The sequence below is a fragment of the Triturus cristatus genome, chromosome 2_1, assembly GCF_964204655.1.
Source record: "Triturus cristatus chromosome 2_1, aTriCri1.1, whole genome shotgun sequence".
NCBI lineage: Eukaryota > Metazoa > Chordata > Amphibia > Caudata > Salamandridae > Triturus > Triturus cristatus.
This window is the reverse complement of record NC_140581.1, coordinates 902,527,279-902,542,546: the sequence shown is the minus strand read 5'-3', so window position 1 is coordinate 902,542,546 and position 15,268 is coordinate 902,527,279. Positions and strand designations below refer to the sequence as shown.

General features: G+C 43.4%; 1 protein-coding gene across 1 annotated transcript in view; it reads right to left on the bottom strand.

Annotated features, from left to right (window-relative positions):
• Positions 1-15,268, bottom strand: part of SLC28A3 (solute carrier family 28 member 3) — a 312,588-nt gene that overhangs the window by 8,273 nt on the left and 289,047 nt on the right. The window contains exon 17 of the mRNA XM_085633118.1: positions 14,111-14,237. Coding sequence (XP_085489244.1) covers positions 14,111-14,237 — 127 coding nt within the window. The remainder of the gene's footprint in view (positions 1-14,110; positions 14,238-15,268) is intronic.

Sequence of the window (15,268 nt, the reverse complement as noted above, 5' to 3'; positions counted from 1 at the left end):
GAGATTAGCCATGGGCTACAAAAATAGCCCTGGCGTCTTTTCCGCTCGCGTGGTTTCCCTCTTAGAAAGAATAGACCCCGAGGCATACTCCTATGTTGACGATATCTACCTCACGGATGACGAGCTGTTGCCGCATCTGTCTCGAGTCGACAATATTGTAGTGAGTTTTGCTGACTATGGCTACAAATTCAATTTTGCGAAGTCTCACATCGCGGAATATACAGTGTTGTTTTTGGGCTACGAGCTCAATAATGAAGGAAAGGGGTTAGCTCCCCACTTTCTGGAGAAGTGCGCATGCTTGAGTGCGCCAACGACACTAAAGAAATTACAATCTCTACTGGGCTTTCTGAATTTCGGCCGTACGTACATTCCTGATTATGCCCAGCGTATCAAGCCGCTTTACGCCTTGGTACAACCCACATTTTCGAAGTCTAGCTGGCAGCTGGAACATTCTAAAATTTTACAGTCTTTACAGGCTGACCTTCTTGCTTCACAATATTTGCTGACACGTGATAACCGCACCAACCTGGTAATAAGAATAGTGCCAGGCGCCGTGGGTTTCACGTATTTGACGTTTAATGAGGGCGATACAGTCCCCATTGCGTACAAATCCCACTTGTACACCTCTGCTGAATTACGTTTTTCCGCGGTCGAAAAAGTTCTGACTGCTGTACAGATGGCGATCCTTAAAGAACGCGCACTGTCACATGGGAAACAGATTCTGGTTGTAACACCCTATCCCGCCTTAGAAGCGGTGACAAAGGCAAGTGTACCAAATTCTAAAGCTTTGCATCCTCGGTGGATACAATGGGCCACAACACTGACGTCGCCAGACGTCACCTACATCTTTGATGCCTCATTACAGACTCAAGAGTTCTTGCAGTATGAATTCGTTCATCCGGCTCCTCTGTCTTTGCGCCCGCTCGAAGAATACCATTGTGTCATATACACTGACGGGTCTGCGCAGCCCGCAATTGGATCAAAGCACGCCTACTCAGCGGCTTGCGCAATTGTCGTAGGTACTTTCGTAAATGGTGAATTCCAATCTGATGCAGTGCATACGCAGTCATTGGGCGATTGTACCGCGCAATTGGCGGAGCTTCGGGCTCTAGTGCTTGCACTGGAGTTTGCCGATCCCCGAGTCACTACTCTAATTGTGAGTGATTCTTTCTACTGTGTCCAGTCCTATAATGACAATTTACACTTCTGGTCTCAGAATGATTATCGAGACACGAAAGGTGGCACAATTAAGCATAAAACGCTTTGGGTTCGAGTGGCAGACTTTAAAGAACGTCTCCCACTCGTGAATGTAATTCACACTCTTGGTCACCAACGACTTGGTGTCCATGCTGTCGGCAACGGCTTGGCTGACGAGGCAGCAAAAACAGCAGTGGCTACATACTTAGTGGCAGCAGTAACCAGATCAAAGAGTAAGATTGATGATGACATCTTGGCAGCTATTGCTGCTACAGAAAAGGGAGGAGATTACCCGAAGGGTTTTCCTTCTCGTTACATTTACCATTTAAGTCCTGATAATGTCCCATTAGTGAGGATTAACGACGTTGGTGACAGAATTATTCCCAACGCGGACTGCAGACCCGCACTGATTCTGGCTGCTCATGAGGGGTTGGCGTCAGCCCACGCCGGAGTGTCGGCCACTATATCTCTGCTACAACAACGTTACTGGTGGTTCGGTTTATATAAACAAGCGCGCGCTTATGTTCTCGATTGTGACATTTGCCAACAGATTAAACCTTCTACTGTTGCGCGCCCATCACAAACACAGTTGTACATATCCAATAAACCATTTGGTTGTGTTTATTTGGATCACTGCGGTCCTTTTTCTTCTGATACTGCGTACAAGTACATCTTGGTTGCAGTGGATTCGTGCACACGTTTTCTGTGGGTATGGCCACAAAGGAGTGCTGACTCGCGGACTGTCATCAGAGATTTGCGTGTCTTTGTGGGAACTTTTGCGTGTGGTACCTTCCATTCTGATCAGGGCCCTGCGTTTGCCTCTAAGGCTTACAAGGAGGCTATGAGAAATTTGGGGGTCCTAGTCAAATTTTCGTCCCCCTACCGACCTGAGGGTAATAGTGTGGTGGAGCGAATGAACCGTGACTTAAAGCAATCATTGACAGCCCGTGTTTTAGGCACAGGCCGAAACTGGCTAGCCCATTTGTATAACGTCCAACGTGCACTTAATAATCTCCCTAGAAGGTCTCTGGGTGGGCGGACCCCGTACATGATGCTCTTCGGAATCAGAATGTTTGTACCAGACCTTGACGGTCTAGACATGGCGGCGTCAACCGCACCCTTTGACGTAGATGATCACTGTGCTGTTTTACAGACTCTGCAAGAAGCCAGAGACACTCTATCGAAGGAACACATGCCCTCCACATCTGAAGCTGAAGTTCAGATTCCGGTAGTCGGCTGGCTACCCCGAGTTGGTGATCTGGTCCGTGAGAAGGTGGAGAACAAGAAGGAGTTCGGCCCCTCTTATCGTGCACCAGTTCCGGTGCTTGGAGTGCAGGGTACAAGAACAGTCGTTTTACCTCCACTTCCTGGTCGCAAAGAAAACAGGTACATCTCTATTGACAATGTCAAACTTCAGCGAGTGGCCGATACTTCTTAGTGTGACTCCAGCAGTTTCATGCCAGACGCTGCAAAGAAATTCAATGTTGACTCTTGCTTCTAACACCTTGCCTGATGTTGCCATCGAGATGCAATCGGTTACTGATCCCTTGTTGATACCATCGGCTGGTGGTTTGCCCGAAGAGACTGAGTATGCTTATCCTACACGTGGTCCCTCACCTGTTTTACAATCTACGGCGCTTGGACAGTCCCGTTTCTCCTTTGACACTAACTCATTGCCCTCAAGCCCCCCATCGAACATTGCAGTTTTTTTCAGCTGGTTTAAGAGACATTTTTTGATTGCCCCTTGGACATACGTTTGGCTGTTGCTTTTCATTGTTTTTTTGTTTATGTCCATTGGATTTGTAATAGTTTTTTTCCGTCTTGTGGATGGCCACTATCTGAGTGAGAGATCGACAATTAGACTTATCAATGGAACTTTGGCCCCCCACTCCTCGTCCCACATCATGAAGAGGGACCAGACTTTTGTGAATATTACTGCCTGGCCCGTCTTGGATGGAATCGCATGGGATGCTGTTAAATTCCAAATTCATGGGCCTACAGAGGTCATTAATGTACCTAATGTATTTCGTGTTTCTATGGGTGATGTGGTTAGGCAGAACATACGTTCTGATGATTGGGATGTACACGCCATTGAATCATTGTTTTCTGATTTGAAATATTATGCCGCTTTTGATGCTGAAGATTTATACGAAAATGCGGCTAATTATGCGGAACAGTATTGTTTTCAACATTATGGCAATCATTTCCTGCATAAAGCAAATACGTTTAGAAATTTTGTAAATTTTACCCAATGGGAACACTGTCCTACTCCCGAATTCGGAAGTTCACAAACACTGGTTAACAAGTATTCATATTTTACCGATTTCAGTGTTTCCAACCCGGCAGCGTTTTATTTTAAGGTGCTGCCTGAGTCTGCCGCAAAAGTTAGACTGACACATACGAAGCTACTTTATTCTAAGTCCTTCATGGACGAGTTGTCAATCAAAGGTTATGATGTATGGAAGGCTACTATTGATCTAAAGTCGGTTTGGGGTTCCAAGCCGTGGCAGGTGCAGGGTACAGAGGCTTTACATCGTGCCTGTCTTATACCAAATCATATTTTATTTTTAAATTCATCCATCTTCCAAACCACCTGTTTTGGATTGGCTACTTCTAAACAATTAAAATCACCTTCTGTGCCGGATCTGGGCGCTTATCCCAATTGGGATAACCACACAGATCTGTCCCGCGCTGCTTTGCAATCCTTAGTTTCAAATACATCTTTCAATATTTCGAAAGTTAATAGTGAGGGTTGGTTAATTTGGCAAAGCAGTTCAGATATCTGTCAACGACGTTTTCTGGGACTGAAACCGGGGTATACTCAAGAACGTGTAGACCCTCGGTTTGAGTCGTCACATACTGTCACTACATACTCTGTGGGCAAGTTATGTCAATCTTGGCTGCGACATTCCACTTTGGCGTCTGTCAAGGATCACTTATCACAATTAGATGACAGAATAGATTTGAATGATTTTGTTAAGGGTCCTGTGGGCGGCAGAACCAAAAGGTGGGCGTATGCTATTTACAACGAAGTCTGGAAGTTGTCACAGATTGAGGCGGCTTCCAGATTGAGAGCTATTGACCAAGCAAACATGGAGAAGGTTTTAGCCGTTATAGATAATAGCATTAGCACTCTCTCTTCTAGGATTTATACATTAGATAATATTGTTTCGTCAGTTGTTGATATTGTGCATGATGATATGTCTGTGTTATATCATGGTCAAAACCAGTTGCGTTCTGTTATGCAGTTTGCGTGGACATTGCAGACGTTAAAGGCAGGGAGGGTCCCTTGGGACTATTTGAACACTACATCGTTATTCCTTCCCTTTAACCTTACTGACAAGCAGCGCTTTATGTCCATGAAGGATGCTACATATTCATTGTTACATATTGAAAAATTAGAGCCATTGCCCTTCTCAGTAGCGGAGATCAATTCGGCTACGTGGCTAGCACACGGATTGATAACTCTCCCTTTTGCGCTTTTTAAGTTTACGTCTTGTATGAAACATTATGCTTTAGGTAGATATGAACCGCTAGGCACCGCTTTCATACACGAGGTTTGGTCCCTCCCCTTTACGTATAGATGTACTAGGGACGGAACTGAGGTTTATTTGAAAGGCGAGGAATGCACCACGTCACCAGACCATTCCTTGGTTTGTAGGCACATTCAATTACACGGCGCGTGCAATGTACAAGCCCCGAATTTGGCCTGCGTTCTGCGAGGTATCCCAGTGCCTATGATTACCCCTTCTTTCAAGCTGCTTGCTAACGGTAGTTATTTAATTTTGAATACTGAAGCTTGCTGTGGGATGTTAGTGGGAATCCCATACATAGTAACTGTCTCGCAGAAAGTTGTCTGCTGCAATAATGTTCTCTTTCCACCCCCGCATGGGCGGCTGGATGTTTCTATCTGGCCTTCGATTCCAACCTTGAAAGCGGAGTTCAACCAGTTGAGCAGAATAAGAGCCTTATTGTCCCAAAAAGAGGTATCTTTGACTTCCTCTCGTGAAACATTCGACCTTCACGTTGCTAATACGCGCACAGAGGTACAGGCGCTTCTGAATACTGACCTCCCCCTACATTTCGGCTCTTTGATCAAAACTATTTTCAATGCCTCGTCCACGACCGGCCTGGCTCATTTTTTTAAACTTGTGGGCTCGGGTCTCGTGACCTCTTTCCAAACTATTTTTGGTGTGGTTCCGGGCTTTTTTCATTCCCTTTTCTCGAGCATCTTTGGAGGTGTTCCGCTACTTCTGGCGCTAGTGGCAGGTGTGCTGCTTTTCCTTTTCATACTACGAAATGGCTGCTCCATCTGTGCCACTCGTGCACCTGTCCCGCCTGCAGCTTCTTCGGGATAGGATGCTTGACTTTTATGGAACTCTGCCGTTGGCGACTTTAAGCCTGGCGTATGGATTGTCCTTCCGGTATTGCTACTTCACCTGCGTACAGCCTGTGCTACACTGCCTGGATTGCCCCTTTGAATGGCCTTTGGATTTGTGCTTGACCAGCCTGGTGTCTCCGGTGCCGGATTTCGATCGACTAATGAGGCCCTTAGTGTCTCACGAGTTGACCTGTTCTGGTGTCCGGATAATGGCTTGTGGAGCAGCACATGGGATCCTGGGTAATTGGGACATCTCTACAGCTGCCTACAACTTCTTGGCTATGAGCTATTTGGAGGAACATTCCGGGTGCCCTCTGATCGTGCTGGAAGCTCCGCTGATTGAAGAACACGTGTGTTCCTTCTCGTTGATGGATTGGATGGCTGAGATTTTCGCTGGCCCTGCAAATGATTTTTTGTTGGAAGCGGTTGCCACATATGCTGCCTATACATTCATGGATTGACTGAACTATCGTCCTTGGCGCCTGTCGCTCCTGGCCAGCACCCTGCCGCGACATTTACTTTTTTTGCTTTCTCCATGATGGTTGTTTTGAGTTTTTTTTTTTATTGATTATATTTTTTTTTCCGGACACCACAGTTTCCCCTGTTGCTTTTCAATTTTTTTCGTTTCAGACTTTACCTCATTCTGAACCTTTGAATTGGTTACGCCTTGTTCTGCTCTGACGAAACTGAACTCTGCGTTCTCTCTTTTCTTGCCTACTAAATAGTGCTTCGATCAAGGGGGCGTGTAGTGAGTTCTCTCTGAATACGTACAGGCATTGTTAAGTTAGCATAACCACGTTAGATGTTAGAAAGCCATCTTTTTGCTTTTGCACACGGCACTGCGTTTACATGTTATTTCTTAAAACAAACTGTTGACTCGAGACTTGCTTCACACAAGCGCGATCTGTTGTTACTATCCCAAGCTCTGCGCAGCGACCTTGGTCTGTACATGGTGTGACAAACAGTCTGGGTTATTACACAATGCATGTTTTTCGCTCTAGGTTGATCGGCCCACTATTTAGCCATAACACACGCGCAGCTGCAAATGCCTGAAAATTAGTGCTTTTAGTATCACAGACATCATGTTTATTATTCAGACCGAAGACGAGCCTTCCTGCGAGAAGTCTCCTGATGCTCCTGTGATGTGATTTCACTAAGCTGATCTTTGAGGTATGGGGTCCCCTATTCAAGCCTAAGAGACCTTCTATTAGCATAATAATAATATTAGCTTCTTAGTAAAGGGAAGGTGGTAGTATCCACTGTCATTATAATATGATCACCCCTTTTATATTCTATGGTATTGTAACTATGTTGCTGGTTTTGATATTAATCATTTGTCTGCTTGTATTAGCCAAAGTACTGCATCTTAGGACACGTGGTCTATAAAAATAAACCCCTTTTATTTACAACGTGTCTCTGTTGATTATTGTTGTGGACTGATGTGAGAATAATATACAAACAGGTATTTCCGATTCCCACCATTCCTGAGTATGTACTGAGTCGCTTGTTCTGGGTTGTCTACACATTGGGACCGCCGAGCTAAATCTCGGATAACTAATGGGACACTTATGCTAGCCGGATACTGGGTTCTGGGTTCTGAGGTGAGTTTCTGGTACACCACAATTCACTGAGGTCCTGGGGTTCTTCGCATAGTTCTGTGTATCAGCAGAATCCCTGCAACAATGGGGAATTTTCACCCAGTGGAAGCACTTTTGGTGAAAATGTAATGCTGGGTAGAGTGCCAAATCATGGTGGCCCACTCAGCATTTTTTGATTTTCATAAGCATACCTTTAGTGCAGGGTTTGTTCATGTAAAACAAAATATAAATGTCCCTAAAGTGCAAGCAGTGTTTCTCTGTGCAAAGGGGACAGTTTGCATTTTTATCCTGCCCGGGCCTGACACTCCCTACAGGGTGGTCCAGTACAAGTAAAATCATGGTCAGAAGATATGCCCTAAATAGCAATGGCCTTCTGATGCTGAAAAACCAGCAGCCGTGTGGCAGATGGGTTTCCCAAGGCAGAGCCAGCTGAGGTTTCACCGATGGATTCCCAAAGCTTCCCCTGACAATAAATGAAGCAATTTATGGCAGATGCCCTATCCACCATACTCTAAATTGTGTTGAGTATTCTTGAATTCTGTTGTGCACAAAGGTGATTTTACCCCATGCCCATCGTTATTTCCCACAAGATTACATTTGATTTCTTTAAATAATTTAACATTTTATCATTGTTTTGTACATCATTGGTTCTATTGCTAAACAAATGTATGGTAATTTTGTTCTTCATACACCACTTGCATCTTCTCCGGGGATTACCTTGACACTCTAGTTCTGCTGCCACAGATGTGCAAAGGCACTCGTAGCGAAACCCGTGTATATCTGAGGAGTACCCTTGTGGGCAGTGATAACTCAGTTGCAGCCCAGATCAAGACTGTGAATGTTTGCCTTTGCAGCCTTCTAGTGCTAAACCCTAAAATGTGTTTTTAGCTGTGATTATTTGTACTTGTGTTTGTTAGCACCTATCATAATGTATTTGCAGTAGAGACTAGGTACTTGCCATATGTTCTGTGTTACCATTTTTGATTATTTATGAGTTTGAGATTTTTGATTTTGAAATATTTGTGATGGAAATGTATTCCTGACTTTGACAAGGAAAGGGAAGAGGAAGAGGAGGATGAGGAACAACTGACCATCAAACTGCTTTAAGAACAAAGAACTGCAGAACTGGAAGTGGAAATCCTAAAAGATCAGTCAACCGTTCTTTCTTGTCTGCATGCACGGTAACATGGTGAATGGAGTTCACAGACCATGCTCTTCTCACATATGTGACGTGCCAGCAATGAGTTATGTTACTTGTGGGGATATCTGCCTGTGCTTTAGGGCCACAGAGTTAACATTCCTGAAACACCAGGTAAAGAAGCAGTTTTGAGTTTGGTGCTCAAGGGGCCAGTCAGGTTAAATGGACTATGTTTTTATTTTAGTTTGATCCACATGCCTAATGACACTATATCAGCAGAAAGTACATTCTGACAACAAAGTTTAACCCCTTGTGTGCCACGCCCTTTCCCCGCCCTGTGCCGGCCGTTACATTAGCGGGCGGGGTTTATGACGAGCTGGACTCGTCATGGGCACAGCGCAACCGCGGCCCATGACGAGTCCAGCTCGTCATGGGCACACAAGGGGTTAAGGACACTTCTTAGTACATATTCCAGATTCTGGAGGAGGGGTCTTGATTTAGCACAACATTTGGCAGTAGCCAGAGGCATTGTGAAAATGCTAAGACATGCAATGGTACATGTGATCTGAAAGTGACAGAGTGGACACTAAGTAATGTTGTTGGACAGTTGGCCCAGCACTGTGTGGAAGTCATGACCCTAACATTTCAGGAATCCGCTAGGGTGACATATCATTGTTTGTGTTCTACTGTGTACAAGACAGCCCCTCAGAATGACTTGCAGATAGGTTGAATGCAACACCTCCCAGGCTGAGAGTGATGGAGATAAGAAAATGAGCAGCCCCTTAACCCTAAATTTCATTCAATGGAGTTGAGTCCCACAGGACCATGGCTGTTCAGGGAAGTGTCCCTGCATAGGAAAGAATCCATGGATCAGAGACCGAGGAGGAGGTGGCAAGTGTGCAGACAACCCAGACATGTGAAAGAGAATAAAAGTGGACAACCTGGGAGGAGAAAACTTTCACTAGGTACATCTCCTCAGGTGTCAGATGTGTGAGTTATAGGAGGTTGTTAGAAGCTTAAGGGGGACGACCTCCACGCCCAGGTTGCCTGGAAACCTGCACAACTTCAGTAAGATTCCATGAAGGAAGGGGTCAGAAGCACATCCTCAGACTAGGATTTGATAGTCTTCAGCATAGCATTCAGATGAGCAGGGTGGTGAGCCCATTGAGCTTCCCTGCTGCAGGAAGGGTGCACTAGGCCATGTCCTGTCTGAGAGGGTGCCGCTCAGAGGATGCTAAATATTCTCCCCTGAGAATGTGTTAGCCCTTCAAACACCACCATGGCAAGCGTATAACTTATCCTGTTTTCAGATGAATGTTTCAAACCCAGTGGCCTTCCAGAGACTGGGCATGTATGATATAGTGATCCCACTTCTGAAAGTACTGATGCCATGATGAACTGCAATTTACAGTGTCGAAGTGGAAGTTCCTGGTGCAGCTGGTCCATGACTGTGCTGTCAAAATACCTCTTATGTGATGGCAGTTTTGGACAAACGTCTGACAATCTAGGTCCAAAAAGTGGTTTGCAAAGGTGTTTTCAAGGTACTGTGACCCTGCCTGTTAGGCGTCCCCCACACTTGAGGGCAGAGAGGTTCTGAGATCACTTAACCTGCAGGACCCATCTGTCGCCCAATTGCCAGATGTGAAGGTGGGGAATTAGGCTATGTGTCTGTCCCTTCACTGATATCTTGTTACTGAGAAGTAGGATTCTCCAGAGATGAGTACCCGAGGTGCTCACATTAGTTGTGGCAAGTTCCAAGCAACCCTTAAGTGACCCCTAATGTACACAGGGGAGGGAACTGGAGCCTATGTAGGTTCCTAGCGATGAATTTCCACCAACAGGTGAGAAAGAAGTGTCTCCACATATGAACTGAATGATTTCCCATTGGATGTGTGAGTATAGAGAAAGGTCAAGAACATGGCTCTGGAAAATGTGCCTGTGCCTTGAAATCATGGTTGCCAGCCGTAGCTTTTTGATTCTTGTCTCTCCTCAAATGGTTATCATGTCTGTGTGCTGGAGGCGCTTTTTGTAACTAGGATTGAGACCCATAGCCAGGCTTATGATGAGCAAGGCTACTGTCAGCTCTTTGACCTGAAGTGGAATGACTGTGATGGCAGTAATATGATTCTAAAAGAAGGACAGGCCTATTTTCTTGTTACCTGCTATAGGTGGTGGCCTAACAGCCTCTCGTATGTTTTTAAATTGACCTGTCCATTCCCTACAACTGTGCCTTTCACCAATGGATGTTCTATGTCTGTACATTACTTATACATGTAGAGAATGCATGTTGAGTGTGTATAATACATGTGCCTGTTACCACACTTGGTTACATTTTGTGTTTACTACATTCAACATGTTCCTAAGAGAGAGGTGGAGAGTGAGAGCCCAGAGAGCAGATCATTTTTTAAATAATAACGAGTTTTGTCATAATTACATCTTTCTTTTCAATAGCAGGATTTAAAGACAGAGTCAAGATAAAGCATTGTGCACCTGCTTCACTCTGAACTATGCCAATTTGTTCATGGCTGGAGAGGAGTAAGTGGTCGGGTTTTCTGCCATGAAAAATACATCAGTCATGTTTTCATACCACTACACCTTGTAGATGAGCTCTTTATTATTTGGAGAGAGTCGCACATTATGGTTGTAGAATTGGTATGCAACTTGATTCATAATGATTTCAATCTGCTCTTCACTAGTACAAGCAGCGCCAAAACCTTGTGCCTCCCTAGAGCAGGTGTAATGAGAAGAAATGTTTAAATTTCTCCTCATTTTTTCCTCTTTCCATGTGTGCTGCATTCTGCAGCACACATAGAATGAGGAAAATACCTCTCATACCTGTGCATGAAGGTGTCCCTTACTGCACAAAAACAATCCTGCCAACAACACAGACACCCCTGCATCATGCTGCAAGAATGCCTGCGTTGGCGCTCGGCTGCAAATTGAGCACTGGTGCAGGCAGAAAGAACAGTAATGCAACATATCTTGTAAATAAAGTGCATTCCTGCCCTTTCGAATTGGCGTAGGGTAGCACAGCAAAAAAACTTGCAGCATCGCCCTACACCAATTATTTGTAAATATGCCCCTAAGTTTTCATGAGGCCTCAACATTGTGCGTTTAGGTGGAATTGGTAATACATGCGATATTATGAGATATTACAGCCTTCGATTACTCTCCAAGAAGTCTTATCTGGTCATTTCTTCCTTGCAGGCATAACATTATGAAAACAACATAAGAATGACAATCAATCAGACTTTGTTTTGATTTGCCCACTTGTGCCTTATAGTGATATATTGTCATGTATTGACATTTTTGTGAAATCCAGAGTAGCCCACATGGGCCTGATTGACAATGTATCATCTTCTATTTTTAGTTTTATATATTATTCATGACAGTTTTCTGGTCACTTTGTTCATATTTTAATTGATTTGGTGATCTCTGTCTCTTTTTTTGGGTAAATATAGCATAACGTTAAGTTTCAAGGTGTGATATTCTTTTGTGTCATTGGGTTCCGTCATATATACTCCATTCTAAGATGGCTGAGCAATACCAACGCATTGCCTGCTAGTGACTTCTTAGAAGTATTTTTTCTATGTGTGTTAGTTGTATATACTAATGCATGTACTAATCATTTAACATATGGGTTATAAGGAACATTTTAAGATAAAGATGTTATCTTAGCCCAAGATGATAGAATGATATTGACAAATGTAATGTGTAATTCTGCACATACACGCAATAATTAAGTTCTCAAAGGATTGTTTTTTTGTTTTTGAACCACAAATAATGTGGGATCGATGTGTTTCAGGTGATAGACTCCATTTTAAGATGGCATCCATTTTGATACTGTGTAATGAACACTTCAGATTGGAGAAGTAGAGGCAACTTTTTATGAATGGAGTTGACATGCCAACCAAATGTTTCTATTTTCCCTAACCATTTTTAGGCTTTGTGAAATATACAATATGAATCAGTATTGTGTTATCTTGCTGATTATAGTAATTACAGTCCTTTAAATAACAATCCTTGAAAACAATTGGCACATTGTAAACAATGCAAACACCTTGAGCCTTAAGGATTCTGTCTGTTAACTGTTAGCTTTCCTTTAAGCCCAGGAAGAGAAAGTGAATATTAACTAATGATGGCTTTGCAGGTATTAGCTATCTGGGAATGGAAAGAAATGGTTGGCAGAACAAAGACCAGCTTTAACACAGCCTCTTTTGACTTGGAGATGACCGAAAGGCCTTCTCCTATTAATTTCCAGGACCCTCCCAAACCGTCCCAGACAACCAGGCTCCAGTCACAGTAGGGGAAAAAATCCTGTTAAATAAGCAGAGAGCTCATCTAAATAGGGAACTGGCATATGTGCTGAAGCCAGGCTGGCCTGGTGGCAGCTAGGTTCCGACAGCTTAAAACAAAGACTCCTTGGTACTTTTACAGTTAATTAAATAGAATATGCTGCAAACAGGGACGGGAGACTGTGAGAAAATAGAATTGGTGGTATAATGTCTCCAGTAACTGGCTAGGGCATAGAATAAATCTGGCACCTCAACCACCGCCTCCTCAGAACATTCCTGGACTTGGGAAGACTCATCTGAAGACAAAAGGTCCCCGTGAAGAAGACTCCTCACTACTGCTGGAGAAAGAAGACTCACTCAAAGATGCAAGGACTCCTGAATCCTGCTGGCATTGATCTCCAACTGTCAAGTGAGTGACCGCTTGTTTGCCTGCTTCAGGGACACAAAATGTAGGACTCCTTAATCCAAGAGGGCCCAGCTGACCCCTGAGGAGTAGATCCTGTAGGAGACTTGACTGGAAAGAAGTACACACGTAAAACTTTGGACTGGGGCGAGACTGCAAATCTATGCTACCTGTGAATTGCCCTAGGTGGCTACTAAATACAGGTTTGTCCCGCTCAGAGCTACTGGTGTCAAAACAAACTGCTCCAGCTAGATCTTGATGATGACATTTCGGACTTCAATGGGCCCTTGCCGGCCTCAACCTTTGAACTTGCTCCACTGGAACAATTTCTCTTCCATTTTAGAGACCAGGTACCAAGGTAAAAACTTTGGCTGGGATAACCTGCTTGGTGTATCTAACCTTTGCTTTATAGCGATCAGTCTGAAATCGTGCCTAGGTCGCATTCAACCACGAACAGTAACTTTAGATTAGCGCTTAATCTTGGTGCTTTTATCCTTTAAACTTTAAAGTTTATATCTCCTGGGCCCATCAATTTAGTGTAATGATGCTCTGTATCTTTGGACTCAATAAAATGATCTCTAGTTTCAAAATTGGGTTGGGAATTTTATTGTGTTGTGTACTTCACTTTAAAATTGTTGGTAGTGTTCTTCTTAAAACATACTTTTCTTGGGATTGTGGTACTCATGCTATAGCTACCTGGGATTGAGCAGGTTGAGTTTCTCTCAGATCTCTGTTTTGACCTAATTAGAGTGGGTTTATGAATTGGTAATGGAACTCGCTTTCCAGATTAATAACCCCATTCCTGAAAAACAGCATATTACACTATGTGCATCTGCATATACTATACATATATGCACTTTTAAGAGGAGTTAGGAATTGAGTTGTGAAGTAGGGGCTGATGCACATTGGATTGTTGTATATTTCTGAAGAAAACAGAAGAAAAGAACACTTATAGGAATAGAAAGCAAAGGAATTTAAATTATCACAACAAAGCTTTCAGATTTTGAAAGGCTGTGGAGTCAGTGTGAAAGTGCTGTGCTTCCATTACTGGATCTCTCAAATTGCGTGGTGAGTTTAAGAATGGAACAACACTGGTACCTGTTAAAAAGATCCAAACAGCAGCCGACAAGTTCAGTAGAATTCAATGGCAAACTGGACATATTGAAGTCAATATTTCCCAACATGGTGTTGCATGCATCTTCAACAACAGGAGGACTCAATATGCCTAGAGATGAATTAGAAAATAATAGGAAAAATAATGACAAGAATTTGACATAGACATATTTATGACAAAATGCTATATTTTCTTGTAAACTTAGTCAAAGAGAGTCTATGATAGCTACACTTTCTTGATGGGCTTTCAAACTCCTTTTTCATGCTTACGTACGCATTCGTTTATCCACAAGAGCAGAAGTCATGCCAAGCTTTCAGGAGATCCATATGAGATACAAGTACATCAATTCCTAAACAAGAATAATTGTATAGTCTGTGATTATTTTGAAATTATGGTTTAGTTTGGCTACGGCTTTTAATGATCTGTGTTAGACACCCCTAAATTCGATAAATCAGTGGCAAATGCCAAGTTCAGTGGATAATTTTTGAGCGTTTTGAGTCTTAGGAAGCAAAATCATGAACCAAACTTTTAGAGCAAGAATCTAAGAAAAATGAGAAAACGATGCAAAAATACTCATTTTCAATAATATTTTTTTCTTTATTTCCACAGGCTCTAATGTACTCTTTAAAGAGAATTAGAACCTTCCTAGACAGTCAAATCAGCCAATATATGTCAAATAATTGCCAGGAAGTGGCAGCTATTTACACTTACTGCGAATTGCAATGTACTGTCAGCGAAGGTGTGTAGATTTTCAGATGAAACTTTAGTAACAAGCAATTTTACATCAGTTTAATATGCTGCTAAGTCCTTCTAAATCAAAAAATACCATCTGAGCTCTTGGACGTTCAGAGTGACGCCACCAGATATGCAATGCCAGTGGGGCCCATCACATTTGGCCCAGTTGAAAAATGTGCACCGCTGGTTGATGCACATTAGTATTACAGCAGGACCTTAAGGCTGTAATAACTTTTGGGAGGGCTATAGATGTACCATAGAGGAGGGCGGCGTCTGTTGCTGCCTCATGTCCCTTGAGGGTCATCCGCATTCTCTTTTGACATTCCAAAGTGCTAAAGGTTTACCATCTCCTGAGCAGAGCTCATTTAGCATACATCCCTTCCCCAAGTTCCCCTTGCCTATGCACT